This window comes from Stegostoma tigrinum, chromosome 6 (genome assembly GCF_030684315.1).
Source record: "Stegostoma tigrinum isolate sSteTig4 chromosome 6, sSteTig4.hap1, whole genome shotgun sequence".
In the NCBI taxonomy this organism is placed as follows: Eukaryota; Metazoa; Chordata; class Chondrichthyes; order Orectolobiformes; family Stegostomatidae; genus Stegostoma; species Stegostoma tigrinum.
In genome coordinates, this window is record NC_081359.1 from 80,868,509 (window position 1) to 80,892,216 (window position 23,708).

A 23,708-nucleotide genomic window follows, 5' to 3' on the forward strand; every position below is an offset into this window, starting at 1 on the left:
CTTTTTGCTCTAGTATTGATTTTCAACATTGTTTCAAGAGCTGCAAAGGAACAAGACATGTCATCGCAGGTATGCCATTCCATGTCCACAAAGATATCTAGATATGCAATGGTAATAAAGAAACATGACTACATTTAGGCGAGCATTTATTAGCCACCCCTGTTAATCCAGATACCCAGATAATGTATTGGGGATCCACGTTCTAATCCTGTTACAGCAGATGATGGAATTTGAATTGAATAAAGATCTGGAATTAAGAGTGTAATGACGACTGTGAATCTGTAGCTGATTGTCAGAAAAAAAAACCCATCTGGCTCACTAATTCCATGTGATTCCAGACCCATTGCAATGTGGTTGACTCTTAACTGCCCTCTGGAAAATTAGGGATGTTTAAAGTTTTTGAGAAGATTTGTAGCTCAGATTGCGGATGAAGTTGTAGACTTGCTCACCAAGTCGGTGTGTTTGGTTGCAGATGTTTTGTCACCCTGCTAGGTAACATCGTCAGTGCACCTCCGATGAAACATTTTGGTTCTGCCCTGCTTTTTATTTATCTGCCTCAGCTTACTGGGGTGGTTGGTATTACTTGCAGTTCTGTTTTTCAGTGGTTTGTATATAGGGTCCAATTCAACGTGTTTGTTGGTGGAGTTCCGGAAGCATGTACCAATGAATAACTAGAATCTTAATTGCTGTGATTTAGTTTGATTTGTTAACCCTGTCTTTACTATAACCAGCATTTTGATGACATTTGCCAAGTCCTTCTTTGTTTTAATTTGATGATAATTATCTATAATCAAGTTGAATAAAAAAATTATTGTTACTTCTGGAAGTATTTTTTGACATTCTGCCTGTTAGGTAAACTCTGTCACAGTTGCTATTTTAGTAATATTTCTAAAGGCAAACAATGGATATTCTAAAAACTGTATCTCAACTTCCAAAATTGTAGATAAAAAATTTCATAATAATATATTAATTTTAAGCAGTGTATATTTCCAAGAATTATTTTAATTTTGTTTCATATTATAGTCTGTTCCCTTTTTGATTTATACCATAGTCAGACAAATGGGAAGTATATCCATCTTGTGTCTTTTAGCAGTTACTGGTGATCATAAGGGACATATGCTCATTATTAGTATTCAAGAAAACTGTCAAGAATGGTCACAGAACAGCCCCATAATTCCTCATGGACATTGTCATTCTTCCTCTGAGAAGTTGTAAAGATGAATGGTCCACTGGATGCTACCTTAAGGTTTTGCAGCTAAAGTCTTTGTTGGGAATTCTGTATAATTTTTCACACAGAATTAATCACAAGTAATCTTGGGAAAGTTTAACAATTTCCTCCACCCTTTAATATCTTTTATCGGTTTACTTCTTGCAACATTAATTTGAAAGAGAAAGTATGCCCTGTTGTGTAAAATATCTGCAGCACATGCACGCTTGTGTTTACTTTCAGAATATGTTCATTAAAATCTCTCTCTGCAGATATCAACGGATGGCAGTGAACCACAGAACACGACTTTAGGTATGTTATTGAGCAGTAATTCTCAGATGGGGACTTTAATTTTCTTAGAAACCATTGTTGTGATACTTAATTTCAATAACTCAAATTTTGATGTGAAAAAGTGAAACAATTTTTTTCTCCTCTAAGCTTTCATCTTGTTCAGAATGTGTCCATTTCGCACTTGGTTTCACAAATGTGAACTACCTTGCTTGAGTGGCTAATAGTGATATTACATTGTTGAGGCTGATTGTGTTCTGTATCCAGAGCAACGCTGCATCAAGTTTTGCCGCAGACCAGCAGCTGGAGCCCTGGCTGTTTTTCCTAACTAGTCCCTTGAGATGGTGAAGTTTAGTATGCAGTAGCACAGAGTGGAGCTGGAGGAGCACATCAGGCCAGGCAGCATCAGAGGAGTAGGAAAGTTGATGTTTCAGGTCGGGACCCTTCTTTTTCTGAAGAAGGACCCTGACCCGAAATATCAACTTTCCTGCTCCTCTGATGCTGTCTGGCCTGCTGTGTTCCTCCAGCTCCACACTGTGCTATCTCCGACTCAAGCATCTGCAGTTCTGACTATCCTAAATTTAGTACACAACTGCTTTTTATTGTTATTCCAAACGTTATCACTCTGTTTGCCTTTTGTTCCATGCTGTCCTTAGTGTTGCTTAAAAAGACGCATTTTGTCAAAGTTTATTGTCTTATGTTGCATTGTACTGCAAAGCAGTGGTGTGTAACAGCTCATTTCACATTTTGCTTGACGTTTTGAGATACTTTATCTTTGTAGGATTTGCTGAGATAGACTGGGAACTTCTTAGGATTATGAATGATGTCCTTAGGCCTTTCTGTCAGGCTTTCAATAATGGTTTTCTCCTTGAGTTGATATTCTTGCAAATTGCCCCAATGTGTGTGCAATGAAATAATAAAATGTGTATGTTTCAGCAATATTAAAGTTCTGTACGATCAAATATTTTTAATATTTAAATTTCCCTGTCCTGATACTTTTGTTTCACCTAATCCTTTCTCAACAGCTTTGAGTGCATAACATTCTTACCTTTCTTCAGCTCTAAAGATGAATCATATTGAACTTTAAATGTTAACTCACTTTCTCTCTCCCTGGATGCTGCCGGATCTGCTGACCTTTTTGTAGCACTTACGGTTTGATTTCAGATCTCTAACATCTGCAAAATTTTGCTTTTGTTATATTGGTAATATATTAGCAGCCTTTTTTGTAGAAGTTGTGTCAAAATCCTGGAAATCCTTAAATTTCAACAGCATGAAAAACTACAGCAGTTCAAGAAAGTGGTTCATTATGAGCTTCTCATTGGCAGTAGGGTAAGGCAGTGAATAGCGACTTTGCAAGCATGTACACATCCCACAAAATAATCAAACAAACATTTAAGGCCCTGATTTAATTGCTGTAAGTGTTTGATAGCATACAGTTTGGTTTTTAGTTAGTTTGAAAAAGGCCAAGGGTTAGGATAATTCTCTTTTCTATTTTCTAGTTATATCTCTTGAGCTGTGCAAAAATTTATAGTGGGTGACAGAAATTTATTCATTTTTGCGGAACTTGAGCGTTAGTATGCTGATACTCTTTGCCTTTTTGGGATGTATTTTTAAGTTCACCTTCCCAGATTTCTTACAGTGTTCACTGTATCCTTTTAAATGTTTGCGGGGGACAGTTTGTTCCGCTGTCTCCTAGTATGAAACGTAGCTTTATGCAACTGGCTAGCACTCCTACTGTGTAGATGCCGATTCTCAAACTCTTCTCTCCGTTAAAATTTCAAGTTACAAATAAAATCCTGTGAATTGTTACAGTTAATTTTCTTGAAATTTCTGGCCTAATATGTATGGAATTTACTTTTCTTCCAAAGAGCACAACTTCTGTGTTTAATCCAACACAGCCTGGCATTATGAAGTTTTTCAAGGGTGATTGTTTGAAGATTTTGACTAGTAAAGGATTAGCTGCTCATAATGCCAAGAGTTAATACTCAATTAGTTTGCCATATATCATGTCTTTCATTGGTGGTTGGTTAGCTCAGTTGGCTAGATGGCTAGCTTGTGATGCAGACTCGTACCAACAGCATAGGTTCAATTCTTATACTTGCTGAGGTTACCATGAAGATTTTCATTTTCAACCTCTCCCCTTGTCTGAGGTGTGGTGACCCTCAAGTTAAGCCACCACCAGTTATCTCTCAGTAATGAGAGAGGATGGTCCTGTAGGACTGCGACTACATTACTTTTACTCTAGATTTTGAGGCAGCATAATATTGCAGATTAATTTTCATTGGGTATATGGTTAGTAATAAAAAGAGGATTTGGTAAATTTTGCAATGTTCGAAACTGACCCTGAGCTGCAGAGTAACATCAGTACCAGGATTGAACCTTGCTATAATCAATGAAAACACAAATGTTGGAAATACTTAGCAGGTCAGGCCCCATCTGTGAGTTAAGGGACAGAGTTAACGTTTCAGATTGATCTTGCATAAAAACTGGGAATATTTAGAAATGGAACAGGTTTTAAATAAGTAACATGCGGGAAGATGGAAAAAGAACAGTAGGAAAGATTTGTGATAGAGTGGAAAATGAGAAAATAAATGACGCGAATTAGTGCAAGGCCAAAGGGAGCTGTAATGCTACAAGTGAAACAAAAGATATGCCTTGAAGAGGGTGAATGGCTGAATGGTGAACCATTGGCATTCAAAAGTAAAAACAAGAGAGAAAAGATTAAAACTAAAATCTATGAAGAAAAAGGAAACATGTTGAGGACTTGAGTTACAGTCTGAAATTGTTGATCTTAGTGCTGCGTCCAGAAAGCTCAAAAGAGCCCAAGTGGAAGACAAGGTACTAGAGCTCAAATTGATCTGCACTGTAACACTGAAGAAGGCCAAGGCAAGTGGAAGGAACATTCACTTAAAACTCAGTTCTGCAACTTCAGGCTTCATTTAGTGTCTTCATTGCAGAGAAGACCACATGGTTAACAGTGAATACTGGATACTAAATTGAAAAAAAGGTATAAGTAAATCATTGTTCTTTCTGAAAGACAATTGAGGTCCTTGGACAGTGAGGTTTGAGGACTTAAAAGTGCAGATATTTTACCTCCTGCAATGACACGGAAAGGTGCAGTGGGAAAGGGAGGGTTTTTAAGTATGACTGAGGAATGAGTAAGGATGTCAATGAAGAAGTGGTCCCTTTGTAATGCTGAAAGGGAATTGGAGGGGAAGCTATGCTTGGCATCATGCTGAAGGAGAACAAAATGGCGGTGTATCATCTGTTGAGTATATGCACTCGTGGAGTGGCAGGTGAGTAAAAAGGACACAGGGAGTGAGGGGGAGTAAAGGGTGAGAGCAGAAAGGTAGGGAATGCAGTAAGTAGGGTCAGTGGCCCTGTAAATCAAGGGTGGAGTGAATAATTAATTGAAGACACATCAGATGAGCTAATTTGGAAAATCCATCATTGAGTAAGATGCAACAGAGAAGTTGGGAGAACAGAATGGAGCCATTACTGGAAACAGGGTGAAAGGAATTGTAGTGGTATAATTGTACAGAGCTACCTGTGGGAATTAGTGAGTTCGTAATGAATATTTATTGATAACTATAGCCAGAAACGAATGGAGACAAATCAAAGAATGGAAGGCTCCGCTTTTCTGCACTCTCCCCAATAACCCTTGATTTCCCTACTAAATAGAAATGTCTATTTTAGCCCTGAGTATACTTAAACACTCAGCCTAATTCCATAACTTCACTATACTCCAAAAGAAGAATTGCCTTCTTATCTCTGTTTTAAATGGATGACTGCTTGCTCCAAGGTTAAGTTTCTGGGCCTAGACATTCTCACTGAAGAAAGCTCAAGCCTCCTAAGAATGTTATATATTTCAACAATGTCACCTGTCTTCTAAATTGTGATAAGTATAGTTCCAACTTTCTCTACCTCTCCTCATAAGAAAATTCATCCATACCTGGGATTAACCAAGTGAAGCTTCTATGGACTGCTTTCGATGCTAGTACATGTTTCCTTTGATAAGGAGACCACATCTGTTTACAGCATTCTAGGTGTGGTCCTCACAACAATGTTTCCTGACTATCTTTCAAGATCCACAGAGAGTCCTTGACAAAGTTGTTAATTGTCATGTTTTGGAAGCATTAATCCAGTGAGGGCAGACATCATTAACAAAATTTAATTTCAGCTCAAGTGTGCCATTTCAGCCTTTGGCCAACTGAGGAACAAGCTGTTTTATGATAGAGGCCTTGAACTTGGCCCCAAGCTCATAGTCAACAGTGCAGTAGTGCCTTCTGTATGCATTGAAGACATGGACAGTGTACAAAAGACACTCATCTCTTTGAGGAAAATCACTGACAATGCCTCCACACAATCCTGCAAATCCAGTGGTAGGATAGGTACTCCACTAGCTGTGTACTCGCTCAGGTAAATGACCCCAACATTGAGGCATTGGTTACAGTCAGTCAGCTGTGTTGGGCATGCAACATCATCTGCATATTTGACGTAAAATCTTCCCAAAACAAGCCACCCTGAGCTTTGTTACAGCAAGAAGTTACTCGGAAGACGGAGAAAACACTTTAAAAATGTCCTTAAATCCTCTCTGAGAAAATGAACCATCTTCACCAACACAGGAGAAACTCTTGCCTAAAACTGGTCAAACTGGAGAAGAAGCCTTAATGAATGCGCATCCATTTTGAGTACGTCCAGTAGGCCCAGGTGCAGGCCAAGTCCAAGCAGCAGAATGAACATGTGAAAACCTAAGGGTCCCGCACACCCGTCTCCTCAGACATAACCTGCCCCATCTGCGGGCAGTGTCCGAAGATGTGACATTGGATTGATTAGACACCTCATGATCCACAACTTCAGAGTGGAAGAAAGTTATCCTCGATTCGGTGGAGCTGCCTGAGAAGAAGAAATCTTTGAACTCACCCAGGCTTAATTTAAATAATGAAAATACTGAGAGTAGCATTGTTCCTGATTTAATGCATTCTTAAAATAGTTTATGTCAAAGTTTTAGTCAAAGGCTCAGAGACAAATGGATGTTATTTTATCCTTTTATAGAATAGTGATTTGAAAATCTTAAATCTTGGCATTTTGATTTTCAAAAGTAAAGTTTGCCGAAAGTACGATAACTATATTAGAATCTTGGGAGGATCAATGTAAAAGTTCATTACATAGGAACTACACAGAGTATATTTGTAATTACACCTGAATGCTTTTATCCTGTATTTTGGATGATTTGGTCTATAGTGTGACAATGGACACTCATTCTCACACATAATCCAGCATGATCAGAAAGCACTTTAAAGTATTTGAGGGCTAAATTGAATAGAAGCGACATTAGTAATTGCAACAGTCATTTACATCTAAAGATCAGTTAAATTCTACCATCTATTCATTTCAACATCCACAATTTAATTAGGATTTGAGGAAAATACAAGTTGAGGTAGATAAGTATCGTTCTAGTAATGAGGGATTAGGTTTATGCACATAATTAGTCTCAAGAATATTGATCAGAGGAGACTTGTTAATTTCCATCATTGTTTAGATGTGATTAAGAATGATGGTTGTAGATGTTATGCAAATCAATTTGAGCATGATAAATGAGATCAATTTAAAACAGAATTTGAAATTAGAATTTTGCATGTTCACTTAGTCAGTCATCAAATGTGATATTTAATAATTCATAAAATGTAACAAACAATTTTTCCAGGTATTTATCCAGCACTTTGAACTTGCAGGTGATCACTCTCCAGTTTTGCTTTCATGCGTATTAGAAATTGATGATTAATCAATTGCTGAAGGAAACACATTCATACAGTAGTAATTGTGGTGAAATTGAGTTTTTAAACCATTTGTACCAATTATTTTATTAATGAAAATTGAGTTGTGATCATTCAGTTGCTTGGTCCTATGAAGAGAGGTTCATGTCCCTTGGTGGCAAGGACTGGGGCCAGTTCTATGGAGATGCATTCTCCCTCTTGCCTCCTGCAGAAACAAGTAGCATTAGCATGGTCCCCACAGCTAAGACATTCACTGCAAGACATTCTGCCCTCCACCTCGGAGAACAAGAGGATGTATGGACAGCTTCCTGCACCCCCAGCAGCTCAGATCCTGACACCTTGGGGGTTATTTTATCTGGATCAGATTTGGGGGTATGTGCTTTGACAGAATATTGCTGCCATGTTTCCTTGGCTGGTTGAGGAGCAAACTCCCCAGGGGAGCTGTCACAGACCAGACTCCTTCTCAGTACTAGACAAGATAGGACCTACAATTTGGCCGGTAATGTCTTCACTGAAATTCACAAGTGCAGCAGGCAGGTTTTCTGGGCTGTTGTGAATGTGATGCAAAATTGAAAGACTGTAGTCTCACAATTGAGACTTTGCTGCTTCAAGTGAGCATTTGTCTGGTTTCCTTCGTAGAGAGCTTGGTGCATGCATATTTGCTGGAAATACAAACAGAGCTGCATCCCATTGCTTTTGCACAGTGATCAGGTCATAGAGTCATACAACACAGAAACAGACCCTTCGGCCAATTCATTCGTGTCGACTAGGTTTTCTAAATTGAACTAGTCCAATTTGCCATCATTTAGCCCATCCCTGTAAACCTTTTCTATCGATGTACCTGTCCAAATAACTTTCAAATGTTGTAATTGCACTTTACCCTACCCCTTTCTTTTTTAGCTCCTTCTACATAAACACCACCTTCTGTGTGAAATAGTTGCCCCTCAGGTCCCTTTTAAATCTTTCCCCCTCACCTTAAACCAATGCCCTGTAGTTTTGGATTCCCATACCATGGGGAAAAGTTTTTGGTTATTCACCTTATCTATACTCCTCGTTTTGTAAACCTTTATAAGATCACCCCTTGGCCTCCTACACTCAAGAAGAGAAAAGTCCCAGCCTTCGAGTCTCCGTAACATTGTTGTAAATTTTTTTTCACTCTTTTTCCAGCTTGATTATATCCTTCCTGTACAGGGCAACCAGAACTGTGTGCAGTAATTCAAAAGTGCCTCACCAACATCTTGTACAGCTGTCACATGATGTTTAGGACCCCTTTCTCATAAGGAGACAAGGTGGTACCAGTAGCCACCCTAACAGAAAAAGAAACATATAGGCCACCTCAGAAATCCCATTAGAGGATACTTCCAAAGTGGATGGCCTTCCACTTTCGCTTACAGCCTTCCACTCTCAGCCCTGTTGGACTTCAAGGCAAGGAAGGTTCAATTACCTCTGGGCAGAACATATCCCACATGTCTGAGCCCTCTCGGTTCAAATGTCCTAATCAAACCCTAAGGTTATTGAGACTGCACCTTGACGTTGTCAAAGGGGAAAAACAAAGGGCACATGTGGTGCAGGTGGCATTTTATTGCAAATTCAGTCTCTGGTTTCTTAAGAGATGTATTATGAGATAGATTATCAGCTGCACTTAGAATACTGAAGATGCAGGCATAGCCATCTTAGCATTCCATGGGTTTTGATTTTGGAAGATATAATGTGAGCAGCCCTTGCAACTTGGAGAGGCTATGGGAACCCGGAAGGCACTCTTTAGTTTAACAACTGGAGCGAATCTTTCTAGGCTTCCCCCACCCAACCCCATGTATTCTTGTGCATCACAGTCATTACTTGCATTCATTCCTGATGTTGCACTATGTGGTCAAGTGTGCTTGAGGCATGATTTTAGTCCCTACATTAATGCAAAAGTTCACAGCAGCATGTAGTGTTTACAGGTGTCTTCAGCTTTACTGGGTGCATGTTTGTATAATGCTGTTTTCCTTTGAAGGGTCTCGCATTGATGGAAGCTGAATCCTCTGTCCTCCTAGAGTGAAATGTAGAGACATAGAAACTAGGAGGAGGCATGGGCCATTCAGCCCCATGAATTATGCACCACCATTCAATATGTTCATGATTGTTCCTGTAATTCAATGCCAAATTCCTGCTTTCTCTTATACACCCTTAATGCTTTTAACATCTAAATAAAATCAATCTCTTTCTTGAGTATACTCAGTGATTTAGCCCCCATAGCCTTTTGTGATTGCGAATTCCACAAGTTGATCACCTTCTGAATGAAGAAATGTCTCCTCATCTCAACTGAAATGGCCTACTCCATATCATGAGACTGTGATCCCAGGTTCTAGACTCCCCAGCCAGGGGACATATCCTCCCTGCAGTTGTCTGTCCAACTCTGTTATAATTCTCTATGAAATGTTAGAAAACTCTATGAATGCAGGCCCAGTTCAACCAATCTCACCTCTTACAACATACAAAAGACTTAGCCTGCTTATTCCTGGTTTGACGACAGCCATTTTCAGCTCCAGTGCACACCTGTTATTTTACAACATGATGAAAGCAAACAGTTGTCTTTCTTCACGCACTGAGTCTCAGTCTCAACCTTTTACCTTTGATATGCCTCCCCATTACCCCATTAGCTTTGAATTTCTCTGCATTTCCACTCAGCCTCTCAATCTAACTGAGTACTCCACCCCACCTCCCTGGACCAAAGTCTTATTAAGTTAACATGCCTGATATAGTAATGCACTTTTCCCTCTCCCGGCCACTCCCATTGAAGTCAGGGTATTGCTGACTGTTGCTCGCACCCCACTTCCTGCTTCCCACACTTAGTACTCTCCGTTCAGTGCTTTATCGCCCTCCCTCCCTCTTGTATGTAGAGTTCCGCCAACTTCAAAATTGATATCTGCTCTGCATCACAACATTCTGCTTCAAGTCACCACAGTTGAGTTTCCCGGCTTCCCTTCTGCAATCCCTTGATTACAAACCCTGTGACATTTAGTGGATGGACATCCAGGACTGACTGTGGCCCACCACCACCACACCACACCACACCTCCCCACCCCACCCCCTGAGCACCCTAGATGGATTGTCCTGGACAATGTGTGACTGGACCCCTGAGATATCTGTACAGCTTCCCGACTGATTTCCTGTGACACTGGATTGGTTACACTGGACTTGTAGTGGCCCATACCCCAGACTGTGGAGATACAGACCCCCTGAACCTGACCACTCCAGTGGCCGACTGAACAAGCCCTGAACTGACAGCTATAGCTACCAAGATCCTCTGATTTGATCAAGGAAAACTGCCCTGAGACTTTGAGACATGGCAATTTTGTTGAATTACATGCAGTTTCTTTGCTGCGTACACTGATGTATAGGGAGTGTGAGACTGACATATCACAGTGATGCCCAGCCCATTGAACTGACAGACCTGCTAGTTTTGTGACTAGTCAAGATGGAATTACTGAGTCTGTAAGCTCTAGCAGATGAGGCAAAATGGAATAAAAAATGCCTTGAGCAGCAATTTAGACAAGCAATGAGGGAGGAGCACTTGGAGAGAAAGTGAGAGTTACTGAAATGCAGCCTGGTAAGTGAAATGGGTACGTTTTTTCACGTTCAAATTGTCCTTGCAGCATTGCAGAAAAACCTGTTGCTGTCACAGGGATGTGTGTGATCCCTGTCCATTAAGTGTGTCTGGAGAAACTGAGTGCCCAAAGAGCTCAAACACCTTGTTTTTGGACTGAATTATTCTCCATCAACTGTTTTCATATCTCTGCTGAAAAAAATCCACAGAACTCATTAAAGTTGGATGATAGATCTTGCTTATATTTTCAAAAAATGATGTAATTGATATGCACAAAACACAATACTTTCTCACTATTCAGAAAACAAAAGGATATGCGCATCAGAGGAGCAGGAAAGCTGACCAAACAGTCCTGACCTGAAACGTCAGCTTTCCTGCTTCTCTGATGCTGCCTGGCCTGCTATGTTCCTCCAGCTCCACACTATGTTATCTCTGACCCAGCATCGGCAGTTCTTATAATCTCAAAAGGATATGCATCCTTGTTTTATTTGGAAACTCAATTTGTTTCACGTTAAATAAGTCAACAAATAGCATGAGCTATAAATTATTTAGTGGAATGTAATACACAGTGGTTAACATTTTAAATTATCATTATTAAACTCCAGAAGGCACAATTCAAAGGTTAAAATAATTTATATTACCAGGTAAAGCGAGATTTTTGTGCTTAGTGGAGCATGCTTATCACCATCTCTGTCTTTTTCTCATTGCTGTGTGTTGTTAGTTGTCTCTATGATTAGTCAATAATGCCTTGCCACACCAGAATGTGAACTCCATGGAGTGTGGTGTGTTTTTCCTTTCGTTTCCTACTTCCTATATTTATATTCCAGTTCTGAGTTGCTGTATGCTTTGATAAGAATGTCAGATATGTACCTGTTCATTTAATATTCTGAATTCTAAAACATATTACCTTCACATTTTTACATTTTAGTTTAATTGCAAATATTTCAGAAATATTGAAATATGTGAAAGTTTATCGGAAACTGAAGCAGTTTTTAAACTAACAAATAATGAGCTTAATCTCATCAAAAATTGGCTAAGTGTCAGTTTCAGTGAGTTTCTTGGAGGCTTTCTCTCCGTCTGAGTTTTCTTATGCGCTTCTCTGCAGCTTGCCTCATAACATATGCACCACATATCTATGGTGCCCCATTTACACTCTCATGCACTCAGCAATGGCAAATGTATTTTGCTGGTGTTATTGCCACATTTGAAGCCAAACTATGCACTAAATAAAGTCAGGATCTGCAGTCACACTACAAAGTGGGAATGGAACAAAAAAAAATGATCTGAGGTCACATAAGTGGTACAGATGACACTTCATTACAAAGACAAGCTTGCATATTTAAGTGTATCAAACACGGAAATGTATACAAAACAGAAAGATGATTTAGAAGCTCAGCAGGACTGGCAACATCGGAGGAAAGAGAAACAAAGTTTGTGTTTTGAGTCTAGTGGCTAGGTTTTACTTCAGTTCTGAAGAAGAATCGTTCAACTCAATGTTAATGCTGTTTCTCTCCTCAGATGCTGCCAGACCCAGTTGAGTTTCTCCAGTATTTTGTTCTTAGTTTATATAGCAGCTATTCATAGATATTTGCTGTTACTTTCAAATACATATTGCTTTTTAAAATCTTCATCTGTTTGATCAACTGTCATTGTAACTACAGCTACTAAGAATCAAGCATCAGCCCATTATCAGTGCCATACCATGTTAGAACACTGGTTGTGGGAGCTATACTCTTTCCCTAATGCTCTGTATAGAATAACATCTTCTCATTGTTCAATATGAGAGCATCACATGACGAAAAATCCTTCAAATGATTGAAAAGGTTCACGTGTTCATCAACAGCAAAAGCAAAGAAAGAAAACAAACAAAAGTTGCATTTATTTCTGACAACAAACTGGATCCACTTGTGTTTTGGGAAACAAAATATTTACAATCAATGAATGATCACTACAACAAATTCTTATTTACTAGAACTGGGTGTCAACTAAGTCCTGTCTGACTCTGTGCTTTGCCTCTGTAGTGCAATGTCATGCTGAAGGTGATGAATCTCCTGCTCAATGCCCTCATCCTCCTTCTTGGAAGACTGCAGTCAGCTCTTCAGGTTCCACCATATCCCCTCTTTGCCTGCTCTTATTGTGCAGATTATAGCATGCTGGGATTGTGTGGCACACTCTGGCTGGACTGCACTGTAAGATCCTTGGACTGATCCAAGCATTGTAAACTCACTCTCAGCCTATCATCTACCCCACCATGGCCCTGATCAAAGAATAGGCAGCAGTGTGTCTACGCTCAAATTCAGTCAGGGGTATTTGTGATGGAGTTATCAGCCACGGTGGCAGAGAGGGTAGCCCTCGTCTCCCAGTGACCATCTTTGCAAAGCATCTAGGTCTAGAAATGAATCAGCACCGTGAAAATTCTCAAATACGTAGGCATCTCAGTTCTAAAGGGTTGTCCCTTCAAACTTGAGGCTGTGCCCTCGAGTCCTAGTTTCTCCTAGTGGAAACATCTTCTCCATGTGCACACTACCCAGGGCTGTCAGTATTCTGTAAGTTTCAATCAAATCTCCCTTCAATCTTCTAAACTCCATCAAGTGTAGACCCACTGTCCTCAGCCGCTCCTCATGTGACAAACTCTTCATCCCTGGGATCATTCTTGTGGACCTCCTCTGGACTCTCTCATGGCTAGCATATCTTTCCTTAGATCCAGGGCCCAAAAAATGATCTTAATATTCCAGCCTGAGCAGAACATCCCTGCTGTTGTAATCTAGCCCTCTTGAAATGAAAGTAGGATTGCATTTGCTTTCCTAACTGCCAAACAAATTTGCATATTAACCTTAAGGGAATCCCGAACTTGGCTCCAAATGTGTTTGTGCTTCAGATTTCTGAAGCCTTTCCCCATTTAGAAAATAGCCTCAGCCCGTGTTCTTCCTATCGAAGTGCATAACCTCACACTTTCTCACATTATATTCCAAGTGCCAACTCTCCTAAACTGATAAGTCCTTCTCCAGCCTCCCCGCATCCTCAACATGACCTCTACCTATCTTTGTATCATTTGGAGACTTAGCAACACTGCCCTCAGTTTCCTTCATCCAGATCATCAATGCATCCTATGAATAGTTGTTGGTCCAACACTGAACCCTGTAGAACTCCTCAAGTCACTGGTTGCCATCCTGAAAATGATCCCTTTATACCTACTGTCTGCCTTCTACCAGTCAGCTAATTACCCCATCCATGCCAGTACCTTATCTGAAATTCTGTGGGCTCTTATCTTATTTGACAGCCTTCTGTCTGGCACCTTGTCAAAGGCTTCCTGAAGATCCAAAAAGATCACGTCCACTGGTTGTTCTTTGTCTAACTTGTTTATTAACTCTTCAAAGAATTCAAAAGATTTGTAGACATGACCTCCCCTTGATCAAGCTGTGCTGACTCAGCCCTATTTTAGCATGGACGTCTATGTACTCCTTCGTCTCAACCTTAATAATGGACTCTTAAAATCTAACCAATGACCAAGGTCAGTCTAATCAGCCTGTAGTTGCCTGCCTTCCTCCCTTCTTAAATAGTAGTGTTACGTTAGCCATTTTTCAGTCAACTGGGACCTTCCCTGATTCTAGTGATTCCTGAAAGATTACCTCCAACGCCTCTAAAGTCAGTACTTTGGTATGCAGTCTTTCAGATTTTTTAGCTCCCTTTGCATCTTCTCCTTAGTGATGGCTGCGAGACTCACCTCTGTCCCTGACACCCTTAAAGTTCTGGTATGCTGCTGGTCTTGCACTGTAAAAACTAATGCAAAGTACCAACTCCATTTCCCATTACAACATATCCGGCCTAATTTTCCAGTGGCTCAATGTCCACTCTTGCCTCTCTGTTACTTTTTAGACATCAAACACTTGCAATCTTCTTTTATATTACTAGCTAGCTTATTTCATCTTCTCCATTCTTGTTGCTTTTTTAGTTGTCCTCTGCTGCTTTTTAGAGTGGTCCCAGTCCTCTGGCTTCCCACTGATCTTCACCACACTTCATGTTTTTTCTTTGCTTTTATGTTGTCCCTGTCTTCCCTTATCTGCCATGGTCGCCTCATATTCCCCTTGTCAGGAATAAGATATGACAAATGAAGCTCTCCAATGACATTCACTCCCAATACTTTGAGAAGATTTGCAGGCTGTACAGAGGTGAAACCCACCTCCAAAGTTTCTGATCTGTTGGTTAGAGAAAGCATGTGTACCTTTTAAAAGCAGTGAGTGCTTACTTAAGGCAATTTTAAGCATCGTAGGATTCAGCATTGGAGAACACTCTTTGAAAATCTATCAAATTTGTTGCAAACCTTTCCTTTTTCTTGTATTGCTACAAATATTTCTCATTCAAGGATTTACTCATAAAGGGATAAACAGAGTGGATGCAGAAAGAATGTTACCCTTAACTTATTTCCACAGTTAAGGGACACCATCTCAGAATTGAAGGACTGAGATCAGGAGGAACTTCTTCTCTTAGAGGACAGTTAATTTTTAGAATTCTCTCACCCAGAGCAGTGGAAACTCAATGATTAATTAGGTTTAAGAAAAAGATTGATGATTTCTTGTTACTAAATGGCCTACTTCTGCTCATATGTTCCTAAGTTTCTAATTCCTTGTGAAAGTTATTAATGAATCTACTTTCACTATCTCTTCTTGTGCTACATTCCAGTTTAAACAACCACATTAAAATTTTGTGTTTCCTTCAAACATTTCTCATTTCTCTCCTCATAAAAGAAGTCTTTCATCCCTGCTTTGGACCAGTCCTGAGGCCCGAGCATCCTTAGAATGTAGTTCCCAGAATTGGACCAGCTGAGGTCCAACTGATGCTTCATAAACTTGAGTCAAGATTTTTGCACTTTTGTACCCTGTGCCTCTATGAAGCAATGTTTTCCTTTTTATTAGCTTTCTCAACTTTGAACAAGCTAGTTAATGTCAAGCAAACGGAACATTGGGAAAATTGAACATTTGTCTGATACTTTTATTTCCATGCAAGTGATTGCATCATTCATCTTCTGAATGTTTTGGACTTTGCTGAGTCTATTCAATCCAGTGACTTTATGTCATAAGATGTACCTGTAGCGTTATTCCCAGAGCAGTGGAGCCCTTATGGATGCTCCACAATCATCCCTCACCCAGCATCACTGAAAAGTTTAATAGGTTGTTTACATCATTATTATTTGAAATTATATTGCAAACGGATTTACTCCCCACTTTCCTTAATTTCAACATTTCTAGACCACAAAAATAAATAGTCGGCTTTCAGGCACTTTATTTTAGTAGTCTTGCTGTTGTGAAGGTGCTTTATGTAAGCACGTTCTTTCATCTTTACGTTATCTATGCTAACATGTCTCCAGCATGATTGTCATGTGGAATTCATCACTCTTGACATATTGTTCAGCAGAGTGTCAAAACTATAATTGACTGTAAGATGAAACTTTCTTCCCTACAAAGACATTGCCTTGTTTCCTGAAATAACTTTTAGTTTTTGCATGTAAAGAATTCTAATTCATGTTCTCAGAGAGAATGATCCTTGATTTCTGGTAGATTAGTGCAGGTAATAATGCCGGTTGCATTTAAGAGACAATGGATCAAATTAATATTAGCAAAGGAGGGTGACTGGATGGATGATTTAATATGGATCATATGGTCTTCTTCATCTATAAATATTTGATCTTCTGAGGTTAACTCTGTATATTTCATGGAACTTCACCTAAAGTTCTGCAGCAATTGCAAGTTTTCTGATCTTGGGATTTCAGTGCTATATTAAATATTGCATTGTATCTGGAATATACATTGAAACAGACAGACAACCGGCAACCTGCATCCACAAACACCAGCTAGCAATTAAATGATACAACCAAATGTCCTTGGTTTCACTACACGTAGATGAATAAAAACACACTTTCATCTGGGACAGCACTACTATCATTGACAAGCCAAACAGAGGACTGCCAAGGAATTTTTGGAGACTTGGTATTCATCCAAGGGACTCCAACAACAAACACAATGAATTAGACCTGATATACCAACGATTACAATGTGTAGCCAGAACCGGAATTAGCCCCTACCGGCAGCAGTAAAAACCAGACCATATAAATTCAATCTGGCACAAGATAACAGCGCTTCATAGGAGGTTCCACAACCCTGAGAATGTCACCATGGTGACAAAATGTCTGCTATCTGACTCCCCAGCTCGACGAACACACCAACATGTACAACCAGCACCCAAACTACAAATCTTCACTCAAATCCTGACAGATTTAGTGTGGTTTCTGCGAAGAACCTCCATGTTGGACAGTAAGCAACATCTCAGGACATGCTGCATAGGCACAGGCTGCAAACGTACGCCTACAAACATTAGATCTGATATGTGCCAACCTCTAGCAATCATCCAGGCACATCTCCAAACCATGTATAGTTTTGCAGTGCTGCTCCTTGGGGTTCACTGGAAACCATCACTTAGTGTTCCTGAAAAGACACTGTGCACTCAGGAACATGCTCCCAGGTTATGCCACAGACCAGCCTGCATCTCCAGTGCACATACTTTGAACCTGCCTGGATGCTCACAGTATTCCTGCCTTGAATTGCCTAGCCTGTTTGAACGTTGCCCCCTCAGTTAGTGATGTGAGGTTCATATTACTTCTGTCTCGTCATTTAGCACAAACACAAAGCCAGTACACTTACCTTCATTGTCAGCAAGTCTCAGTCAAGCCAAGGGAGACTAATCGTTGGAGATTGCAAGCTGTTTTCTTCTCCCACAGGAGAGAAAGGACAACAAACTCTATACAGAGCAGAGAGAAGGACATCCTTTGTAGAAGGTATTGGGTACAAGAGGTGAACAGGCTGAATAAGAATTTTGGCTGCTGAGTTGTGAAGTGCCTAGGAAAGTTAGCATGTGGGCTTTGCACCTGCAAGTGTTATGCCACTCACCTGTTGTTCCCTCCTGAGATCATGGATACCTTAGAGCATTATTTCAGGTTGGAATAAGCATGTTTTTACTGCCTGCTAACTTAGTAACGTCTAGTCACATTTGATTGGTTGTGGAGGTAATGATCTTCCATCCAGTCTTTGGAAACATCACTAATTCCAAAGCACATGCTCCAGTTAGAAGTGAGAGAAGCAGCCATCCAACCTTCCCTCTCCAACTCAGGAATTGCCGCAACCTAAACATCCATGCCCTGATGTACCATCCTAACCTGCGTCCTGGTCTGTCTTCATTAGAAATCCTTCCTTGTAAGAAAATTCTGAGGTGGGATGCTAATATCATGGCCCAGAGAATGAACGGCAGAGTAACTTGCTTCTTTACCAGTCAAGACTAATGGCTTGTAAATCATCTCAATTTCTGTCCACGGACTAAGTCAACGAGACGCATCTAAAATCTTGATTGCAACACGATGAGAATGTAGAAATAAGGAACCTGTATTTATGACAATGACAGCAAGAAAGAAAAACGCTATTTTTAAAATGGGATAAGAGAGTTTGCAATTTACTGGTGACAGGGAAGGAATGACAATTAGATACAAATATTTTCTTGTTTCCTGTCTGTGAGTGTTGCAGTTATTCTTTTTGCATTGAAATGTTGCATCAATAGAAATTGTTGCCACATAAGATTTTGTTATTATTATATCCTTGATGTATGAGGCTCGGTGGTATGGAACCTTAGATAGTGGAGTATCAAAATAAACTTGCTGGAAAACACTTCTGCACTTTCATTCTGAGGGCACTTCATAACTCTCTTTTTTTTTATACCAGTAAGTGATAACAAGGTGTAGAGCTGGATGAACACAGCAGGCCAGGCAGCATCAGAGGAGCAGAAAAGCTGACGTTTCGGACCTAGATCTTACTTCAGAAATTTTTATTCCAGTGCTTGGCTTAAGAATGGTGTGTGAAACTAAGGGTCTGGTTTTTAAATTGTTCAAAATGAAAATCCTATTGATTATTGGTTGTAAGGGTCGCGTGCAGTCGACTGGATTTTGCACATTCCCTCTCATTGCATGCGCTCGCTACATCTAACGCATGGCTTACCTACTACTGATGTGCTCATTATTTGTTCCCATTGCAGTTATGCCACTGGGGAGACTAGTGTGAGGCAGTTCACTCACCCTTGGACAAATTGAGACACTTAAATGGACAATTAATTTCTCTTTCAGGATTTCGTCTCTCCGGTACTCGGATGCAAACAGTGATGGGGGGGGGGGGTCCATGCCAAGTGCTTTTCTTCCTTTACAGGTTTCCTGGGCATTTGGAGGGCCTTCTACAAGGCAACCCTCCCACATGTTGCCTTCCCATTGTGGTGTCTCAAATCCTAGCCTCCACCCTCCTAAATCTCCCCTGCCAAGTGCCTTGTAGGTTGGTACCTGCTGAGACCTAATTTTTAATGCACAGTTCTGATTGGCTGGCAGGCCTCTGAGACAGGATTCCTATCCTTATTGTAGCTGTGAATGGCCAATGGTTGTGGCATAGCCAGTTTTCCCTTGGTAGGGTCGAAATGTGAATTTGGAGCTGGAAGTAGAGAAGAAGGAATCTGGCCCCTTACATAATTTAGCCTATTGTTTCCTGTAAGTTGCCTAAGTTACAAGATGAAAGATAATGTGCAGGCCACTCACAAATTGGCTCTTGTGAATCATGGTTCATGTATGTGCATTGTTACACACACACAAGCAAAATGTTTTGCGCATTCAAATAAACTGCCGAAACTTGACGAAAGCATCTAATAAGGAACAAAAACTGAGATCAGTGGAGAAACTCAGAAGGTCTGGCAGCATCTGTGGACAGAAAGCAGAATTAACATTTTGGGTCCAGTGACCCTTTTTTGAACTGATAGCTAGGATAAGGTGATATTTATGCTGACGACAGAGGGTAGGTTGGGGGAGGAGGAAGAATGGAGGTGGAGCCCAGAGATGGAGAATGCTGGTTAGGCAGACAAAGGGATGGATGATAGTATACCTGAGAGAAAGAAAAGCTGATAGTGCGGACCGTAAGTAGGTGAAAATGGCTGAAAGCAGCCTCTATTATGATAGGGCCTGAGGTGTGGAAGTGGGTAAAGGCTATGGAAAAAGTTGTTCAGGTTCCAAAATTATTCACCTTGATAGTGACTGCTGAAGGCTGCAAGGTTCCCAAATGGAAAATTAGGTGCTGTTCTTCCAGAGTGCTGTGAGCTTCACTGAAGCATTGCAGCAAGCCTCAAGTAGAGATGTTTGTCAGGGAATACAGTGGTGTGTTGAAGTGGCAGGCAACTGGAAGCTCAGGGTCTTTTATGGAGAAAGAACGTAGGTGTTCTGCAAGGTGATTGTCCGGTACAATCTACATCTCCCCTGTGTAGAAGGGACGACACTGTGAGCAGCAAATACATTAGACTAGGTTGAGTGAAGTACAGATAAATTGCTGGTGGTGTGTGTGCAGCCTTGGATGGTGAAGAGGGTGGAAGGAAACAGGCAGGCATTACACCTTCAGTGATTGCATGGGAGGATGCCATGTGGATGTAGGGGTGTGTTGGGAGTGGAGGAGGAGTGGACCGGAGTATCCTGGAGGGGTTGCTGTGGAATGTTGACAGGGAGGGGAGTGGAGCGGAATATGTGTCTGATGGGGACATCCTGCTGGAGGTGGTGGAAATGACAGCTAATGATCCTCTGGTTCTGGATACTGGTGTGTGGAAATTGAGGACCTGGGACCTCTTTCAGTGTTATGTGAAGGAATGAAGTGGAGGGATGAGGGCCAAAGTGTGAGAAATGTGTCAGATATAGCTAAGGGCCCTGTCAGCCACGGTGGCAGGTAATCCACGGTTGAGGGTAAAGGTGGACATTTGAGAGATGGAGGGGGTCATCATCAGAATGGATGCAGCAGAGAAAGAGAATTTGGGAGAATGAAATAGACTCTTTTATAGGAATCAGGGTGTGAGAATGTATAGTCCAGTAACCTGTGGGTATCGGTGGGTTTGTAGTGGATGTCGGTGGCTAGCCTATGCTCAGAAATGGAAACAGAGAAGAAGGGAAGAGAGGCGTCAGAGATTGACCAGATGAGACCAGGATGGAAATTGCAAGTGAAATTGATAAACCTTTCCAATTCCTGACAGAGAGAGGGAATCAGCACCGGTGGTGTTATTGATGTACCAGAGAAAGAGTTGTCTGGAGTGACCTGAGTAAGATTGGAACCCCATAAAGAGAGGTATACCTGGGGACCATGTGGGTACTGCCGGCCTAATCTTTGATCATAAGGCTGTGAGAGGAGTTAAAGGAGAAGTGGTTCAGGGTGAGGATGAGCTCAGCCAGACGGAGGAGGGTCGTGGCGGATTAGGGCTTTTTGAGCATCTTTTGCTGCAAGAAGCAGAGAACCTTTAGGCCATCTGATGGCGGATGGACATATAAAGGGATTCCATGGTGAAAAGGAAGCAGCTGGTGCCCACAAACTGGAAATTCTATAACTGACGTAAAGCATCAGAAGAATTATGGATGTAATTGGGAAGGGATTGAACAATGGTAAGAAAAATCGAGTCAAGGTAGAAAGAAAGAAAGTTCTGTATTGGGGGGGGGGTGCGGTGGAGAACAAGCAGAAACAATGGGTCTACCTGGGCAGTCCTGTTTGTGGTTTTTGGGAAGAAGGTGGAAGCTGGCTGTGTGGAGTTGGGGGATTGAGAGTTTGAAGAGTACAGAATAATTTTCAATAGTTCTTATTGCTAAAACTTATAAAGCAGATTTATCTGTGCTATCATAATTGTGCATTGTTCTTCTTGTTACTTCTTTGTCCTACAGAGATCGATGAAATTGTTTTTGTTATTCAGAGTCAAAAACAACCCTTCCATGTGACTCAAGCAAGAAACCTCAAACAAGATATCTTACAACAGGCAGAGGCCTTTAGTCAGGTAAGTATCTGAAGAGGATAAGAGTAGTCATGCTATCAATTGTTTTGCATCTTTGTGCAATAAAGGATAAAATAGCCTGGCTTGGAAATTAGACTATATTGTAGAACCTATTTAAATATTAAAAGGACTGGTGTCTTTCCTTTTACCAATCAAGAAATGCCGTTCTGTTTTAGAATTGATGTAATGGTAAGTTGATGTTATTTTCTTCTTTCTTTGGTTGTTCAAGTGCCAAAAGGCCCTGAAGTTCAGGTGACTTTGTAAAGCCAGGAAAAGGCATTAATTTGTCTTTTTAATAATGATTAAAACCTAAGACGTGAATATAATTTGAGTGAAGTCACTCCAAATGAGACACCAGAGAATTGGCCACTGTTTTGCACTGTGCCTGATTTCCTTCTTTGTTAAAGTCAAAGGAATCTGTTCCAACGTAGTGTGAAATGGACTGACAATTTGTTATTAGGACACTTTATTGCTACTGATGCTAATCTATCTCATTCTCAACATTCAATTTTGCCATTAATATTGGATTCATAAACATATTTCCCAATGGAGCACAAATCGCAAAATGCAAATGTATAGACTTGCCCTACATATTTAATACACTAGGCAAAAACATAACCTGTTAGAATGTAATTATATGTAAATTATAGTAAAGAAAAACCATAGAAATGACAACAAGGAATTAATATGCCCTCCCTAAAGATGCGTCATTATAATTTTTTAATATATTGCAGGACTATACTAGACTGATACTTTGATATAATTTACTTGCAGTTCACATCTAGGACCTGAGTTTCAACTTAGCCCAGATTGAAGAGGTGAAAATCTCCTGGCAAAATTATCACAACAGTAATAAGTTATTAATTAATAAATGACTAATGCCAAAATCTCTGAATTAGTTTTGGAACATCACTTTCCACTCTGAACAAGCAAAATCTACTAATTTATCTTCCTCTGATATTTCTGGCCAAATTTCCAATGGAGGATTCTGCAAAGCTCCTTCAGTGCGTGAAACTGTGGTGACATGAGCACGGGGAATCTGCACCAAAGTCATGCCCCATTTTGACAGCCATAATCATTGTGTTCCGGTAAATAAGAGTTTAAAAGTCTCAAAGATTCTTTAGTGGAGGTGTGAATGAATTTGTCGTTATGTACTAGTGTTGTAAATGGCTAGGATAGCAATGATGAAGGATGGCAGTTGGGTAGAGTGATAAGTTTGACATTAAAAAAGTCGGGGTGTGGTGAGTTATTACCCAGACGTTAAATTAGGATTTTCTGTATGGAATTTTCTATTTAACAGCTTTTCTGTATGGAATTTTCTGTTTAACAGTTTAAGTCTCAGAGCCTGACTCTAGAGACAGATATGCAACTCACAAAGATTTTGTCTGTATCAAATATATACCGTATTAATCCAGAAACTGCATCTGTTTTGTACATGAATTTAGTTTTATTACTCAGAAGTTAAGTATCTTGACAAAAATAAGTTACAAAATAATAGTAAATCTTTACCGGAATAAAATAAGAAATCACTTCTTGTTAGATTGAATGGAAATAATCCTCTCTCAATATTTTGGGAGATGAGGAGAGAAGCAGCCAACATTACATAGCCAAAAACATTGTGAAGAACCTGGTTTAAAATGGGCAATAAATTTAACATTCTTTATCTAGATTGAAGAAATATCCTATGAAATGTGTAAACTTGGCAGAAGCTGTTCTCTTGAAGTTGTATGCATGTGTGAGTGGGCAGCAATATGTTGCATAGGACTAACAGGCTGCACACAGGTAGTCTGAAGAAGGGCCTAGGCCCGAAATGTCAGCCTTCCTGCTCCTCTGATGCTGCTTGGCCTGCTGTGTTCATCCAGCTCCACACCTTGTTATCTCCACACAGGTAGTGTTCTCTTTTGAATGTGTGCATGATAATGTTGCAGGAACTTTGCAGCAAAAGAAAGTTAGAAGGAACATTGCCAAAACCCAGAGATAA

At 40.3% G+C, this 23,708-nt stretch overlaps 1 protein-coding gene across 3 annotated transcripts in view; it reads left to right on the forward strand.

The window, feature by feature from the left end:
- b3glcta (beta 3-glucosyltransferase a) overlaps positions 1-23,708 on the forward strand; it is a 161,433-nt gene that overhangs the window by 12,401 nt on the left and 125,324 nt on the right. For all 3 annotated transcript variants that reach the window (XM_048532312.2, XM_048532310.2, XM_048532311.2), the window contains exons 2-4: positions 14-69; positions 1,480-1,519; positions 21,621-21,730. In XM_048532312.2, coding sequence (XP_048388269.1) covers positions 14-69; positions 1,480-1,519; positions 21,621-21,730 — 206 coding nt within the window. The remainder of the gene's footprint in view (positions 1-13; positions 70-1,479; positions 1,520-21,620; positions 21,731-23,708) is intronic.